This window comes from Pygoscelis adeliae, unplaced genomic scaffold (assembly GCF_000699105.1).
Source record: "Pygoscelis adeliae isolate BGI_AS28 unplaced genomic scaffold, ASM69910v1 Scaffold45, whole genome shotgun sequence".
NCBI lineage: Eukaryota > Metazoa > Chordata > Aves > Sphenisciformes > Spheniscidae > Pygoscelis > Pygoscelis adeliae.
Window position 1 is genome coordinate 8,994,813 of NW_008825114.1, and position 14,601 is coordinate 9,009,413.

General features: G+C 40.3%; 1 protein-coding gene across 1 annotated transcript in view; it reads left to right on the plus strand.

The window, feature by feature from the left end:
- Positions 1-201: 201 nt before the first annotated feature.
- The window catches only part of TMEM2 (transmembrane protein 2), a 39,450-nt gene continuing 25,050 nt past the window's right edge, over positions 202-14,601 (plus strand). Inside the window, exons 1-6 of the mRNA XM_009328094.1 lie at positions 202-526; positions 5,309-5,449; positions 5,991-6,552; positions 9,274-9,443; positions 10,635-10,823; positions 13,638-13,807. Of these exons, the coding sequence (XP_009326369.1) occupies positions 202-526; positions 5,309-5,449; positions 5,991-6,552; positions 9,274-9,443; positions 10,635-10,823; positions 13,638-13,807 (1,557 nt within the window). The remainder of the gene's footprint in view (positions 527-5,308; positions 5,450-5,990; positions 6,553-9,273; positions 9,444-10,634; positions 10,824-13,637; positions 13,808-14,601) is intronic.

The following is a 14,601-nucleotide window of genomic DNA, read 5'->3' on the forward strand; positions in this document are numbered from 1 at the left end:
TGACGGGTAGCAACTGAGTGACTGGTACTTTGTAAATAGCCACAGTTTCAGTGGCTGTTCTTCTTAAGAAGGCATGTGGCTTAAAATTGCTTTTTTGTTTGTTTCTTTTTTTTCTTTTATGTATTGTAGTCTGTATTCTGAAAGCCTGTCTCTTATTTTTTCCCCTCTGTGTGTGTGTGCATGTTCCAGTGACTTTATAACATGCAAGACACTGATGCCAGGGGGAGCTCCCCTGCTTTCCTCCGGCCTCAGAACGGGAGCAGTCACAGGTCTTCGGGATACGTCCCGGGGAGAATTGCCCCTCTCCGTCCCCCGCCGCCTTCGCAGAGCCATGCTGCAGCCGAATTTACCTCTGCGAGACAAGAAGCCCGGACAAGACTCCCGTCCTTACCAGTGGATCAGCACCGCCGCCAGGCAGAAGCCAACAGGCATAAAAATACTCTCATTTGCTTTGCCATTTCTAGCCTTTCACTTTTTGTTGCACTGGGGATTTTTTTGGGAATAGCTTCAAAATATGCTCCAGATGGTAAGTTTTTTGCAAACAAAATCATCCTAGAAGTTACGGTCCCTGTGAACATAATTCAATAATTCAGCATCAGGATTACTGTTAAAAGTTATATGCGAAAATAGAATGCTTACTGCAATTTTAACATGGAGGGAAGCAGTGTTTGGGGGCTTTTTCTGTTATCAGTGTCATTTTTATATGTTTTTACTGTGAATGATTTGATTTACTTACATGAAGGAAAAAGGCATAGCAGTAAGTAAAGACTACTGGTGAGGGGGAAAGAAGCATGAATGTCGTATAAGTGTAATTATTTTTGTCAGCAGAAGAAGCTGTCTGATATGTTCACAAATTGTAGACAAAATGAAATCCTGTCTGTTTAAGCAGTAACTGAGGAAGATAGTAAGAGTGTTCAAGTAAAAACATTTAAAAATCCGCAAGAATTTATACCAACAGTATGCGTTTGCTTTGTTTATACACAAATTGGGCAGGGACCTTTTTGATCTATGAGCCTTGATTTTTTTGTCAGCTCATCTTAGAAAAATGGGCAGCTTTCATGGAATTTGGAAAACCTCCCAAATGTGTCAGTGGTTATAAAACATGAACGGGTGATGTGATTAACCGCTGATCACTAAGTATAGATCCCTCTGGTCAAATACAGCTAGGAGTTACGATGAGGTGCAGTTGCTAAAGGTTGGTAGTATAGTTTGGAGCACGGGTTGGGTTTTTTTGGTTGGTTTTTTCTTTTTGTTTTTTTTTTTTTTTTAAGGCAGAAGTCAGGTTTCTAAAAGTTAAACAGGTGTTGAATTGAAGCAGTTGGCTATTGCAATGCAACAGACTTAGACTTCTCTGTGGCTTTTCGCATAGTAACTCAAAAAATTCAGTTTCCGAAGTTAGTGCAACACAGGCTGAACAAATTTGATAATCAATTGATGATTTCAGATGACAGTACAAAATGAATGCACACATCTGACCGGAGCGGTCTTGGTGGTGGCTTGCCAAGATCTCTCTTCTTGGGTGAAGTTACTGAGTTTTCCTAATAATTATGGAGGAAAACAAAAAAAACCTGCGGGAGTAGTAAATGGAAGGTTATGGCTATGTTGTGATTCAGATCACTGGTAACAGGGGTACACATCTGCAGTAAGTACTTCAGTTACAGCCAAGCTCAAGAGAAGGCTGAAGGGTGACTTAGCCCATTGACTCTGAGAAGTACTTTGGCGGCGGGGGGGTGGGGCGGTGGCAGGGGGAACCTTTGTGCTTTGATACCAAGACTTTAACTTTTAATTAACTAAAAGTTGTAGATTTTGATGATGGTTTTGCTAGAAGTGGGGTTGTTATTGTGTGCTGTGGGATACATAAAATAATAGTCCCTTTATGCTTTAAAAGCTGATAATGTGAAGGAGATGGCTTGCCTTTTTAAAAAAGGTAAGTGGTTTTGGAATGGTTTTGGTTCATCCTCAGTAGCTCATTCCAGAGGCATAGAGTTGTGCAGATTTTTTGCACTGAATGCATGGTCAGCACGTGGTGGTTGGATCACCGTGGGTACTGAGGATGTTGCAGGAAGAGTTGCTGTGATTTAGTAGATGGGCTTTTTTTTGTCTACGGTAATGACTTAGGTTACTCCTTAGCCCTTACTTAAGGTTGTGACTGCTTTCCTTCAATATTGCACTGCTTCTTGCTAGAAGTCCAGGCCAGTTTTCAGCATTAATTGTTGCATTGTGTCTTTCTGAAGTTCCCCTGCATTATCCTTTAAAAAAAACAACATGCACCCATAGAATCCTTTGGAAACCCTGACACAAGAGAAACTCCTACAGGCACCAAGGAAAGTCTGGCTGAAATTTTAATCTTGCAGTATTGTTGCAGCAACTCCCCAAAAGCTTCCCAACAGGTTGAAATGTTAATACACCTAGCCCCAACCTAGCACATGTGGTACTGCAGCCAACGACACCCGTTCAGCTAGGTGTGTTCTTCTTAAAGGCTAATTGGAAATCCATATTGTCAGTACTTTTAATGGCTGTTTAAAAGGCAGTGGAGGGAATGTGAGACTTAGTAGTAATTGCGTGTAAATCCTAAACCTCCGGCATACCTTCCCCAGAGGGAAAATGATACTTGTCTGCATTTCTGTTCCTGCCTGTCAGCTGGTTTATTTTTTTCTCCCTGTTTTTATCTTCCTGTCATCATCTTTTTTCCTAAGGAGTCCTGAACATTGGAGATCAGGGAAAGCACTGGAAATGCAATTTCCTTCCCCATTTCCAGGGGCTTGTGCTGCAGGGTTAGGATGACAAGCTGGGGAGGTTTTCAGGGAAAAGTTCTGCTTGGCTTTTGCAGCTCTTGGCTGGAGCTTGCCCAGGGTAAACAGGATCCTCAGAAAATTTAGCTGCCAAACTGTGATAAACTTCTGCTGAGCATAATATAACACTGATAACTTTTTCCCAGAGGCCTTAAAAACTCCAGACATGGTGGCTAAGCAGGTAGAAAGGAACTATTTAACTACATCTTGAGAACTGTTTCCTGCCTTTTCTCCTGCCAAATTTCATATCCTTGCTCCAGCACATGGAATGTTCTAGAATTTTTTTTTGGCAGGCTGGTTTTTTGGTGGTTTTTTTTTTCCCCCCTCCACCATTTGCAAAAATATCACTTCCTCCCCTCCCAACCCTAGTAGAAGCAACTAAACCTTAAGGAGAGCTGACCCTTTTTTATAAAAATGGTCTGAAGCAGAGGCTTGACTTGAAAAATTTTCAGCATGAGTGGTTAAATTTGGCAAGGCCATAACTACCTAACATTTTCTGGTCTGTGCTTCTGTTTTCATTTAACCTTAACTGTGGAGGCAATGACTGTGGCCTGTAAAATCTAATCAGTAATTGTGGAGGTAACATGTGGTGAAGTACTAAATATTTGATGTTACCCTGCACCCCACTGCAATTGCTAAGGGAGAATTTCAAAATACTTTTGCTAAGCGCATCTGATCTGCTTGCCAAAGAGTTGATCCACCATGCTTCAGAAGCATGCTTGCATTACAGGAGTGCCTATTTCTGATGCTGATGGCTTCCTTGCTGGATTGTAACATACAATAGATTTAATTTTTTTTTTTTAGTTACTGTGCTATACCTCTTCTTTCTGACTCAACAGAAAAATTTACAGTTACTAGGTCTTCTCTTCTGTGAATCACGCTAAGCAGAAATCATCAGGTTGCTGACTCATGGTTTCCTCACATTGCCCTTTGCTAACAGCCAGGAAATACATGTTTCTTCACAGTGCTTGTGTGTGTGGTGTCTGGGGGAAGGGGTTTAGTGACTCTGTATGAGTCAGGCAATAGACTTGCATTTATGCGGTGAGTGCTCAACAGTCTTGCTGATAGCAATGCTTCTTGCTTTTTGGCTTTTCTCTCATGTATTGAATTTCATTTTCTAAATGCTGTCGTCTTAGGATCACCCCAAAAGATTTTCTTTTGTTTTTATTTTTATATTACTACTTTAATGCCTTTTGCCCTTACGCAGTTTTGCTAATTTTTTCCCACTGGTAGTCAAATCTTGGTTTATGTGGGTTTCCTGAGTTGGAAAGGGTTTGAAATGTGGAGAGTTAACACCAAAGGAAAAACATTTCTGTCAGCAAAACTAAGGCTGGCTTGTGTTAAACTTGTGGATAGGTTTCACTTTCTTTAGATTTTGCAAGAATGGGCTATTGCCTATAGCTTTTTGCCCCCAAAGTTGCATTGCAGATGTGTGGGTGTTTTTCTCCAGAAGATAAGGTGTGAAAAGGCTATTTTGACTGTTACTCTCAGTTGGGCTGCTAACCTGTTTATTTTGGCATCTTTATGGTTGTCTTTTGCTTAAGAAAAATATTTTTCAGTCTGACTTTTCTTTTGGTTAGAAAATCCAAGGAATATACTTCCCTTTCTGTTTTTGAAGTGTGTCTATGCTGCTGCATTACTCAGCTGCGTAATACACTAAAGATGTGTGTGTTGTAAATACTACACTGCTATAACTTCATCTGAAATCACACAACCCTGTCACTTCTTGCTGCTGCTTCTCCTTTTCTGGCATTGTAGTATGGTGTTATTGCCTGTGTAGTGCCAGACCTTCAGCAGGGTTTCAGTAAGGATTGCATGTGTGTCTGCTCTTGAGTGGTTTGTAGCCTGATATTTAAGCTGACTTTCTAAGGAGTACAAACCGTGAATTTAGACCTAAATGTCTTGTCTCCCAGGAAACTGCTCTAACCAGTAAGGTATTATACTAAGGATGTCTTGTCCCTCTTTATCCATTACCTGCAAACCTACACTGAAAGAAGTGATTTGGATGCTTAAAAGCAAGAAGGGGTCAGCGTTTCTCACACAGGGAGAGACCGTGAGGGAGATGAGATATTTAGATGCTTTACAACCACGTTAGTTGGCCTCGGTAGCTGGCCTAGGACATCCAGTGCGCAGTGTGACTGCTGTGGATCTGCATGCTTCCCACTTACCTCTCCTCATCTACTGCAGGTGATGTAGAAAATATCAAAAATATCAGATGGGGTTTGAAGGTATCTATTGTCAACAGTATTTGTGGGCAGCTCAGTCTATGGTCATCAGTAGTTTAATTCAGTATAAGAATGCCTTCCCACCCTTGAGAGTTTAGCCACCTTTCAGGTATCTTTTTGGCTGCTCAAATACAAACAGTAGCATCAGCGGCTGCAGTATTGTAACCACAGAAGGAGGTGGGAATCCTTTGTGGGTGACTGACTCTGCCTTGCTCATGTTCATCCTATTGCTGCCTTGATTGATGTGATGATGCTTGTTTTTTAAAAGCTGAATTTCACATTGTATTGCAGAGAATTGTCCTGATCAGAATCCTCGTCTTAAAAACTGGAGCCCTGGAAAAGATCCAGAAAAGAGAGTTTTTATCAAAAAAGGGGATTTGTTTCGTCTGAACTCAGATGCTACAGTACACTCTATAGTTATACAGGATGGAGGTATGAAATGGCAAGATGAATATCACTCTTCGGTTTACTGCACAGTTTTTACTTCTGTGATTACATGAAAAATGTGTTGGAATTTTATGTTGTAGCTTATTGACCAGTTCCCCTGCTTTTACTTTCCAGTCTACTACCAGGCCAGGAATATCATTAAAAAGATAAATGAACACTGTAGAGTCTTTTCAGTGGAGAATTGATGTGGTTTTCTGTAGGATACAGTAAAACAAGTCTTGTGTAGTAGTACCTTCCTTGTACAAGATCTAATTGTCTTCTGATGGTGACTGTGGTATGTTAGTAATTCTACCAAAATGGCAGAAAAAATTAGGGATAAACCGACCAAGTTCTTAGAAAGATAAATCACAATTGGTAGGAGTTACTTTCCCAAATATTCTTAAACATACATAAGAGCATAACAGCTTGATTCATGGGTGTGGAAAATAAATCTGTAATTTTTCTGTTGTTCTTATTGCAGAACTTGGTTCTTTGAGACTATCTGAATTTTGCTTTGACCTACATAAATATTTTTTTTTTCCTCTAGGGTTACTTGTTTTTGGTGATGATAAAGAAGGTTCTAAAAATATTACCTTGAGAACTCGATTTATCCTGATAAAGGATGGTGGAATGCTTCATGTTGGAGCAGAGAAATGCCGCTATAAATCCAAAGCAACTATTATTTTGTATGGGAAGTCAAACGAAAGTGCTGATGTGCCAGAATTTGGCAAAAAATTTATTGGTGTGGGCCCTGAAGGAACGCTGGAGTTGCACGGGCACCAGAAGTTATCATGGACTCTTCTGTCAAAGACTATGTATTTCTCAGGGCTGGCCTATGGTCATTATACATTTAAAAAGAATTTTTCCCGAGGACTAAATGTGAGAGTGATCGATCAGGACACAGCAGAGATTTTGGAAGTGCTGAAGTTTGATACTCATGAATTCTCAGAAGAAAGCTTGAAGCTCCAGAACTTACTGAAAAATGGAAGTCCTGGTCGCATTGTTGCTATTGCTGTAGGAGATTCAGCTGCTAAAAATCTACTGGAGGAAACCAGAGTGACTATTCAAAATCTTCTGGGAAGTAAGTTTGTCAGAGGATTGAGTTACAGGTAAATAATTTATTTTCACTCTTGTGCTGAGTAAAGATTAGATACAGATCCTGCCACCTTTGGGGGATTTGATAGACTTTGACGGTGTCTGTTCTTAAAGTCTTCAGAGGATTCTCAGTGTTGTACGTAATACTGCAGTAGTAGTATTCACTGTGCAGTATTTTGATAGTGCAGAGACTGATAGTTACAAGTATCTGTGTGATAGACTTTATTACTTACTCGTAATTGCTGTCTCTCACTGTTCTTTACAGGAATTAAAACTGGGTGCAGGGAGGAACTTTTTTCGTTCAAGCACACTGATAGCAAACAGTTGCTAGGTGAAGCTTTTAATGTGTATGACTTTATGTAGGGAGGGGCAAGGAATGCCAAGCTAGAAACTGAATACAGGGAAGGGATGCTAATCCTGTGTATCAAAGAGCATCTTATTCATACCTGTGCGCTGTTGAAATGAAAGTACATTACCCCTCCACTGATTCTGCAAGGGAACTGATCTGTAAAAATATTTTGTTATTGAAGTACACTTGTAAGGTGTTTCTGTATCTTTTGACCATTCTTTTCAGTTGGTCAGGGTTTGGGTGGTGTGACAGGAGAAGAGGTATAATAGGAATTACTAAAGCAGGAAACCTAAACTGCTGTGCCGTTCATTTAGTTGTTGCTAATGACTTTTTGCAGTGCATGCTCTTAACTTGGCTTTGTGCTGCACGGGTTTAGCAATACAAGTGAAAGGGCACCAAGTCTCCTAACTAACTGTCAGTCCGTTCTTCAGCTTCCATTAAGATGGTGTTGTATAACCTGTTTCTATTTTCCAGGAAATCAGACAGTTTTTCCGTTCTATTCTTACCCCTCACTATCCCCCAACATCTGGATTCCAGTTAGCTTCCTCCCTCTGCTTTGGCAGAGGCGGGCCGGGGCGTCAGTCAGGATGGCGTGTTCTGACCTCGGTTCCCGTCAGGAGCACACTTGTGTCAGTGGCTGCGTAAGCATGTGGTCGTGGGATGGAAAGTGCTTGCAGCACTGCCTCTGAAGCAGTTTGGCCAGAGGTGCTGAGACCTGGATGTCCTGTAATAAGTACCGCTTCGTGAAAGCCGTGAAGCCCGTGTGGCGGCTGTTCAGGTCGCCGTGCAGCCAGCCCCGACCTGGCCTGGAGGTGTGGGTTTCTGGTGTTTGTCTCTGCCTGTGACCTGAGGTTTGACAGACCCGGTTTGTCTGAAATGAGGAACTTCTTCAGCCTGCAGCTGAGAAGAAGCAGCCTTTCTTCCTTCTCTGCTGAACTGATTCTTGTCTGTTTTCATTAGTCGGTAGAGGCTCTGTAATCACATAAAATTGTCTTGTTCTGCTGTGGAAGATGGGTGAGAAGCTTTCCCTGAGTGCTTACTGTGGAAAAGCAGGGTTGTTTTGTTAAACCTGTAAAGCTAGCGAAGGAGATCTCAGCATTGAAGGTGAATACTCCGTTACATCCCCCTCCCCTTCTGCCTCTTCCTGCACAACAGCATGCATTAAAATATCTTGAAATTTATTTTAAGTGTTGGTATGTGAAACGTTCAGCTTGTTTGCTAATACTACTGAGAGCTGGCCCAGTATGTACTGTTATGAACAGGTTAACGCTAAGTTTCATTTGGCCTTTTAAATGCCAATCAATAAGAATGTCATGAGGGGACTGAAATAAAGGCAGCTGGATTGAAGGTGGGTTTAATACCTGGTTTTGAATCAGTCATTAGCAACAGAGTACAGTCCAGCTAGTAGACACTGTTTTCATTTGGGGTGAATGATTCAACTTTAATGATGCAAAAATGTTCAGCTTATTAATAGATGATCTCGACTGCTTCCTCTGCACACATAATTATGGCATTACACAGCAGTAAAGGACAGCAAAATAGCCTTGTTTTTTGAACTCGGTGGCAGCTTTCTGTGGCATGCCGTTTGCTGTTCATTTCCAAAACACTTGGATGCATTGAGCAGAGCGGTAGGAAGGGGAAGTACATCCAGGACAGTTCCCTGCTCCATGCCAGTGCTCAGCCAAGTAGATGTCCAGCTGAGGGGAAGGCCAGAGAAGGGGGGAAAAGCAAAAATCCTTGGTCTTAGCCTTAAGAAAGATCGGTGATCCCTCGTGCAAAGGTTGTGCAACAGTATGTGGTGCCTTTTCTGGATCTAAGCATCTTGAAAGATTCAAAAGGTATTGCCCGTCCAGTACAGTGATCGCCAGTGGCTGCTGCTGGCTGTGTCCATCCCTCCCAGCCTGATGCATGCGTGGTCTCCTGGGACTCCTGGCCGCTGCTCTGGGATGCTGCTTGCCACGGCGCCAAGACGGCTGCAGGCTGCAGCGGGAGCATCGGCACTGGCTGCTAGTCCTCCTGTCCCCCAGTAAAGCTGTTTGAGAGTAGGATCCTGTATTGCTTCTGTCACTTGTCTCTTATGCTTTTTCCAAAAGCAAATTGCATCTTGTTGGATGTTGTGTTAAAAACGTACCTGAAAGTCTTCTCCATTAAGAGCTCTTGTATTTGCTGATTTGTATATAGTGCATCCAATTATTTCAAACTATGTTTCTTTTCAATGAGGTCTGCCCATTTTTCTTCTGCATTTTGAAGTTGCATTTTAAAATCAATTTGGAAGAGCCGGCAAAAGGATTATTTATGACTTCTGTGCTCCTTGTCTTGTCCTTTAACTGTTTGAAGAATTTGTTAAGGACCGTTATATTTAAACATTTACTTTTGTTTTTCACAGACAAGCCTGGGCTTTTGTTGGTGTCATAGGTGGTGGAAATTCTTCCTGCAATGAATCAGTGAGAAACTATGAAAATCACAGCACTGGTGGGAAAGCTCTTGCTCAGAAAGAGTTTTTCACAGTGGATGGTCAGAAGTTTGTTGTGAGAGCTTATAGCGAATGGAATGATGGTAGGAAAGCATTTTGTGAAATCCTGCAGTTAGGGAAGGAATAAAAAATATTGTGTACGCTTTTTTGCTAGAACTGTTGGTTGCAATTTAAATTTCTGAGTGCTGCTGTAAGTTGGGGTTTTTTGGGTTTGGGGTGGGTTTTTTTGCTATGGATGAAGTATGAGGACACAGTTCTTCAGTACAGCCTGTTTTCTCAATCTGTTTGTATATGGTATGTGAACAGCATAACATTAAGAGTCGTCTTTTTTTAATATATTTAGATAGAGATAAGGGGTCTTACAAAAAGGCTGTAACAGACTTTTTTTTTTTTCCTTCTAGTAATGTCCATTTCTATTTTAAATCAAAGCCTCTGAGCTTTTTCTCATACCAAGTTGAATCTGTGGTGTAAAGAGCCTGGAGGACCTATCACTCATTTGCTTTTATCCTTTATTCATTTTTGTATTTAAGATACCTTTGATCTGAGTTTTGCTTTTTATTGGCAGTCATCTTTTTCTGTTTGTAGAATTACTGAGCAATATTGTATTTGCCTCAAGTATTTTTTTGAGTTAGTGGGATATTTATTTGTTAAGTAATTGAGCTATTTGATACTACTCCTTTGCTGTTCATTACAGCCCTATGAAAATGTGTAGACTTATATTAAAAAAAAAAAATCTACCAAAATACATCTTTTACTTGCTGGTACTGTAGACTTAGGGTCAAGAGTAAGAGCTGCTGAACTTATGCAAATTCATCACAAGGCAGTGAAATCGCATGCGTGTGTAACTTAGCCTGCCAAACTGTTTTATTAGTTGTGAATAAAAAGGAAAGTCCCCCTACTTTGTTTTGCCAGGTCCTTGATTACATCTGTAGACTTTTAAAAGGTAGAAAAATGTCACTTGAAACAAGCAGAGGTAGCTGGACCTACAGATTGTTGCCATATGGTGTTAGGGTTTGTTTTTTTTTTTAAAATCATAGATTTTTTTTTTTTGTCCTGTCACTGTTAGTTTCATCTTTTCCATTTGTTTTATCTGAGATCCACCAAATAAACAGGCTGTAATGGTATCTCACACTGGCACATTGGGCAGAATTGTACTTTAGAGGGCTTTGGAGCTTGTGAAATCTCATACATTTCTTATTAGTATCTTCTCGGAGATGGTTTCACATAAGGGTGAATATAATCTTATGTTGTGTTTACTTTTTTTTCTTAATTAGGTGTCCCAATTTCAGGCTTCCAGGTAGAAGCTGTAGGTGGAGTGATACTGAATCTTCTGGATGATGTTAGTAGTTGGGAGCCTGGAGACCGGATTGTGGTCGCAAGCACAGACTATTCAATGTATCAGACAGAGGAATTCACCCTCCTTCCCTGCCCAGAGTGTATGACGCATCAAGTCAAAGTCAAAGGTATGAGAGTAGTCACCACTTGAAGATTAGTGTGAAATACGTATTCATGGTAGTACACCCTGGACAGTCCCTTTCAGCGGGAGCATTAAAGAACAGCCTGTTCACCTGTCTTGGTTGCTGTCTATGTTGCTGTATACAGGAACCTGTACTTCTCCTTGCTATAAAATTGCTTTGTATAATGTCAGGTCTGCCTCACAGCTTACCATACTAACTTTTCTTTTTCCTTTCTTCCCAGGCTCATTGAATGTTTTAGTTTTCTTCCAAGAGGATTATGCTTGTTTTCCTTTCTTGGCTCCTTTCTGTCTTTTCACTAGTTCTCTTCATATGTGCTTGAATGGCTGTTGTGGTCATTACCATTTCCTTTGCCTTTAGTGCCCTTCCTATCTTTTGAAGTGTTATCATTATAATTTTTTCTGTTGTTATTAAAAAAGGAGAAAGAAGAAAAAAAAAAAGAAGAAAAAAGAAAATGGCAATCTTTAAACCTATCTCTCCCCCACCCCCTCCACCCCCCAGCAAAATGGTTATGAAATAAGTGGCACTTCCAAGCCTCTGCGCACACAGGATATCCCTGAGTATTTGCAATCTGTTTTTCCTTTGGGCGTGATGCGCGCAAAATGATCATGCGTGTTGTTGACCGTTTCCTTTTTTATTATCTGAGTCATTCTGCATGACTTCACAAGAGCCTCCCGTGGGACTGGCTCCCCTGCTCTGCTGGCATCGGTGTTTTCCTTCTGCCACTCCGCGCCCCCTCCCATGCCAGCGTCCTCGTCCCTGGTGGTCCACCAGCCTCAGGCCTTGAGCTTCCCCGCTCGCTCCCTTCTGGTGGGCTGCAGCGTCAGTTTGTAGCACAAACTAACCAGTGTTCTTCTGCAGTGTTAGTTTGCAGCAGCCGATCAGTGCTCTGCAGGATCGGTTTTTGTCCCATTCACCTTTGTATGGTGTGACTTCCTCTTCTTCAAACCACTCCTCTTTCTCTGTTCTTGGAAGAGGAGAGTTTTCTGTGAACACCCGCAAACTTCCCTGTTCTCCCATGTCTTAAGGGACTGCCAGTTTGTATGTCCACTTTGCAGTGCAGTTTGCATCCCACAGCATTCGTTAGCATGGGTCAGATATGTTTTACTGCATTGTGAAGTCCCAGATCTGGAAAAAGCGTATCTAAGCTCACCTTATTATATACATCAGAGAATAGCAGGGCGCATGAAGCCGCGGAGCTGACTTAGTGCAGTTGAGCATGACACTTCCTGGGCTTTGTTCTTAAGTGTCTCATGTTGTGTGTGTTATTGAGCACAGTATTTTAAAGAGCAAGCTTAACTTGAAGGGTGCGGTATGAAGTTTAAGGCTTTTGTCACCGCTGAATAGTGTATGTGCGAACTCTGTTTCAGCTCGGCAATCATGTACTGTGAAAAAGCAGCTGCTTTTAAAGGATTTTAAAAAACCCTTTTTTTCCCAAGATTTACAATATGGCATAAAATACAAAATCTTGGCTTTTTTTTTTTTTTTTTGAAAATAAATGCTATCTGAACTATATATAGGTCTTCAAAAGATGTTAAAGGAGATGAACTGGCCCATCTTGGTTTTTTTCACCCTCTGTATCAGGTTTCCTTTGTCATAGTTACAGATACTGTTTTAAAAAATCCCCAAACCACCCTATATGTTTGTTCCACAAAGAATGAATTTTCTGTGAAATGCCAAATTTGACATGCTGAAGAACTTACCATCTTTTGGAATTATTTCTTGTATTTTTTGCTAAGTTTTTAGCTATTTTGGCCCCTTTGTAGTAGGAAAACTAAAAAGTATTGTTTTGTAGGAGGCCTAGTTGATCTTTCTTAGCTTGATTTATGTATGCTAGTCAAATATAGGGAAAAACAATAGGTAAGTCTTCAAGGAGAGGAGTGCAGTCCCTTTTACAGGCATCTATTGTCTTTTTAAATCCTCAACAGCAGGTACAGAATTAATACCACTCTTGGTTCTGCTTCATATTGTGGTAGTGACCAGTTTAGGCTTGTATGCTTTTGTCAGCTTTGAAGGAATAGTGACAGTCTGTATCCAGGGAATCAATAAATGGAGGGGAAAAAAAAGGAAAAAAAATGTTTTTAAAAAATAAACACATAAATACATTTTTTAAGGTTTACAGGACCTTATAATTTTCTCAGTTTGTATAGACAAATAAGAAATTGATTGTTTCTTTGGAAGAACAGTGTAAAACCAGAGTATCTTGTTTTCCCTAATTTTAGTTTATGCGTCCTCAGAATAGCTGTCAAGGAAAGAGCAAATTTAGTTAGGAAAGCAAATCTTTTTTTCTTTCAGAGGGGGATGACTATGGTATTTTCTAAAGGTGTTTTGGCCTTTCCGTTCTTAATTTTTCTTCGGAACAGATTAAGCAGCCAACATCTTTTTTTCTTTTAAAGCTAATCTGCATCTATGTTTCATTAAAAGTTTTCTAGATGTATTGGATTCATTTAAACTTTTCTTTGTGTTTTATCCATCCTGTTCACAAACTATTGGACTGAAATTAAGATGCACTTGCAAATAAAATGTTGGGATTTGTTTAGGATTAGTTGTCTTACTAAAATGAAAAATACATAGACAGAACTTTGTTTTGGAAGGAAACGTGGAGTAGCATACTTGATTTGTCATCCTGCAAGATGCTTAACCATCATTGAGTCAACCACAGCCTAAGCTAAGAGAGAACAGCATGTTAAGGTATCAGAATGCGTGGGTTTTGTTGCTACAATTAGCTTGCTTATATAAAATAAGTTGGTTTTGGTTTTAATCAATGACAACTCTTCCCCCCCACACACTGTTTTTGGACAGAAAATCCTCAGTTTCCTCATGTAGGAGAAGTTATTGATGGAGTGGACATGAGGGCAGAAGTTGGAGTTCTTACAAGGAACATCTTAATCAAGGGGGAGACAGAAGATACCTGCTATCGTGAAAAGGAGTGTCAGTTCTTCAATTACGATACATTTGGTGGACATATCAAGGTCTGAAAAACATTTTAAAGTAGCTTTCTGTCATGTAAAGGCATATTGAGGACAAAAAGGTTAATGCTAAGCTTGGAGGGATTTGAAGACTTCAAGAACATCAATTCATACAGTTGCTTTGCGTAGAAATGACTTCGTTCTCAGCTTTCCCAAAATTAGATTTAACTCATCAAGACTTAGTCTGCAGAAGTGGAGGAAGGCATATCAATGCATGAAATAATGTAGAAGTATCCAGCATATATTGCAATGTTGTATGGCAGGAATTAAACCTCATAAGTGACGTCCATGCATGTGCATCCTGTAACGTTACAGAATAAAGTTTGATCTCCCTTTTCTCTGTCTCCCTCCTTTCACTGCCTTTCTCCTTCCCCAAGTGATGAGCATTGAGTCTTAGAGATCTGCCTCATCTGAAATTGGGCACTAGAGGCATGGAGGGGAAAGAAACTGAGTTGGACAATGGTGGTTTTTTATTTAATTTTTTGAAAAATTGAAAGTACTAAGGTTATGTAAAGAAACTGCTTCTAATTTCTTGTATTACCATAAACATAAAGAAAGCTGAGGGAAAGTAGTATTATAGAAACTAATATTTAAACTCATTCACTTATGTTTTTAGGTGAAAGGATTGAGCAGCAGTGTATCAACCCTTCACTGATGCTGGAGAAGTTTGAGGCCTTGTATTTTAAATGCAAATGTATTTGTGCTCATTATGTGCTGGTCACAGTTTAAATCTCTCTTTCTAATACATTTGGGTGAAGATTTTAATTTCATAGTGGTGGAAATAATGGTGGGAAAGA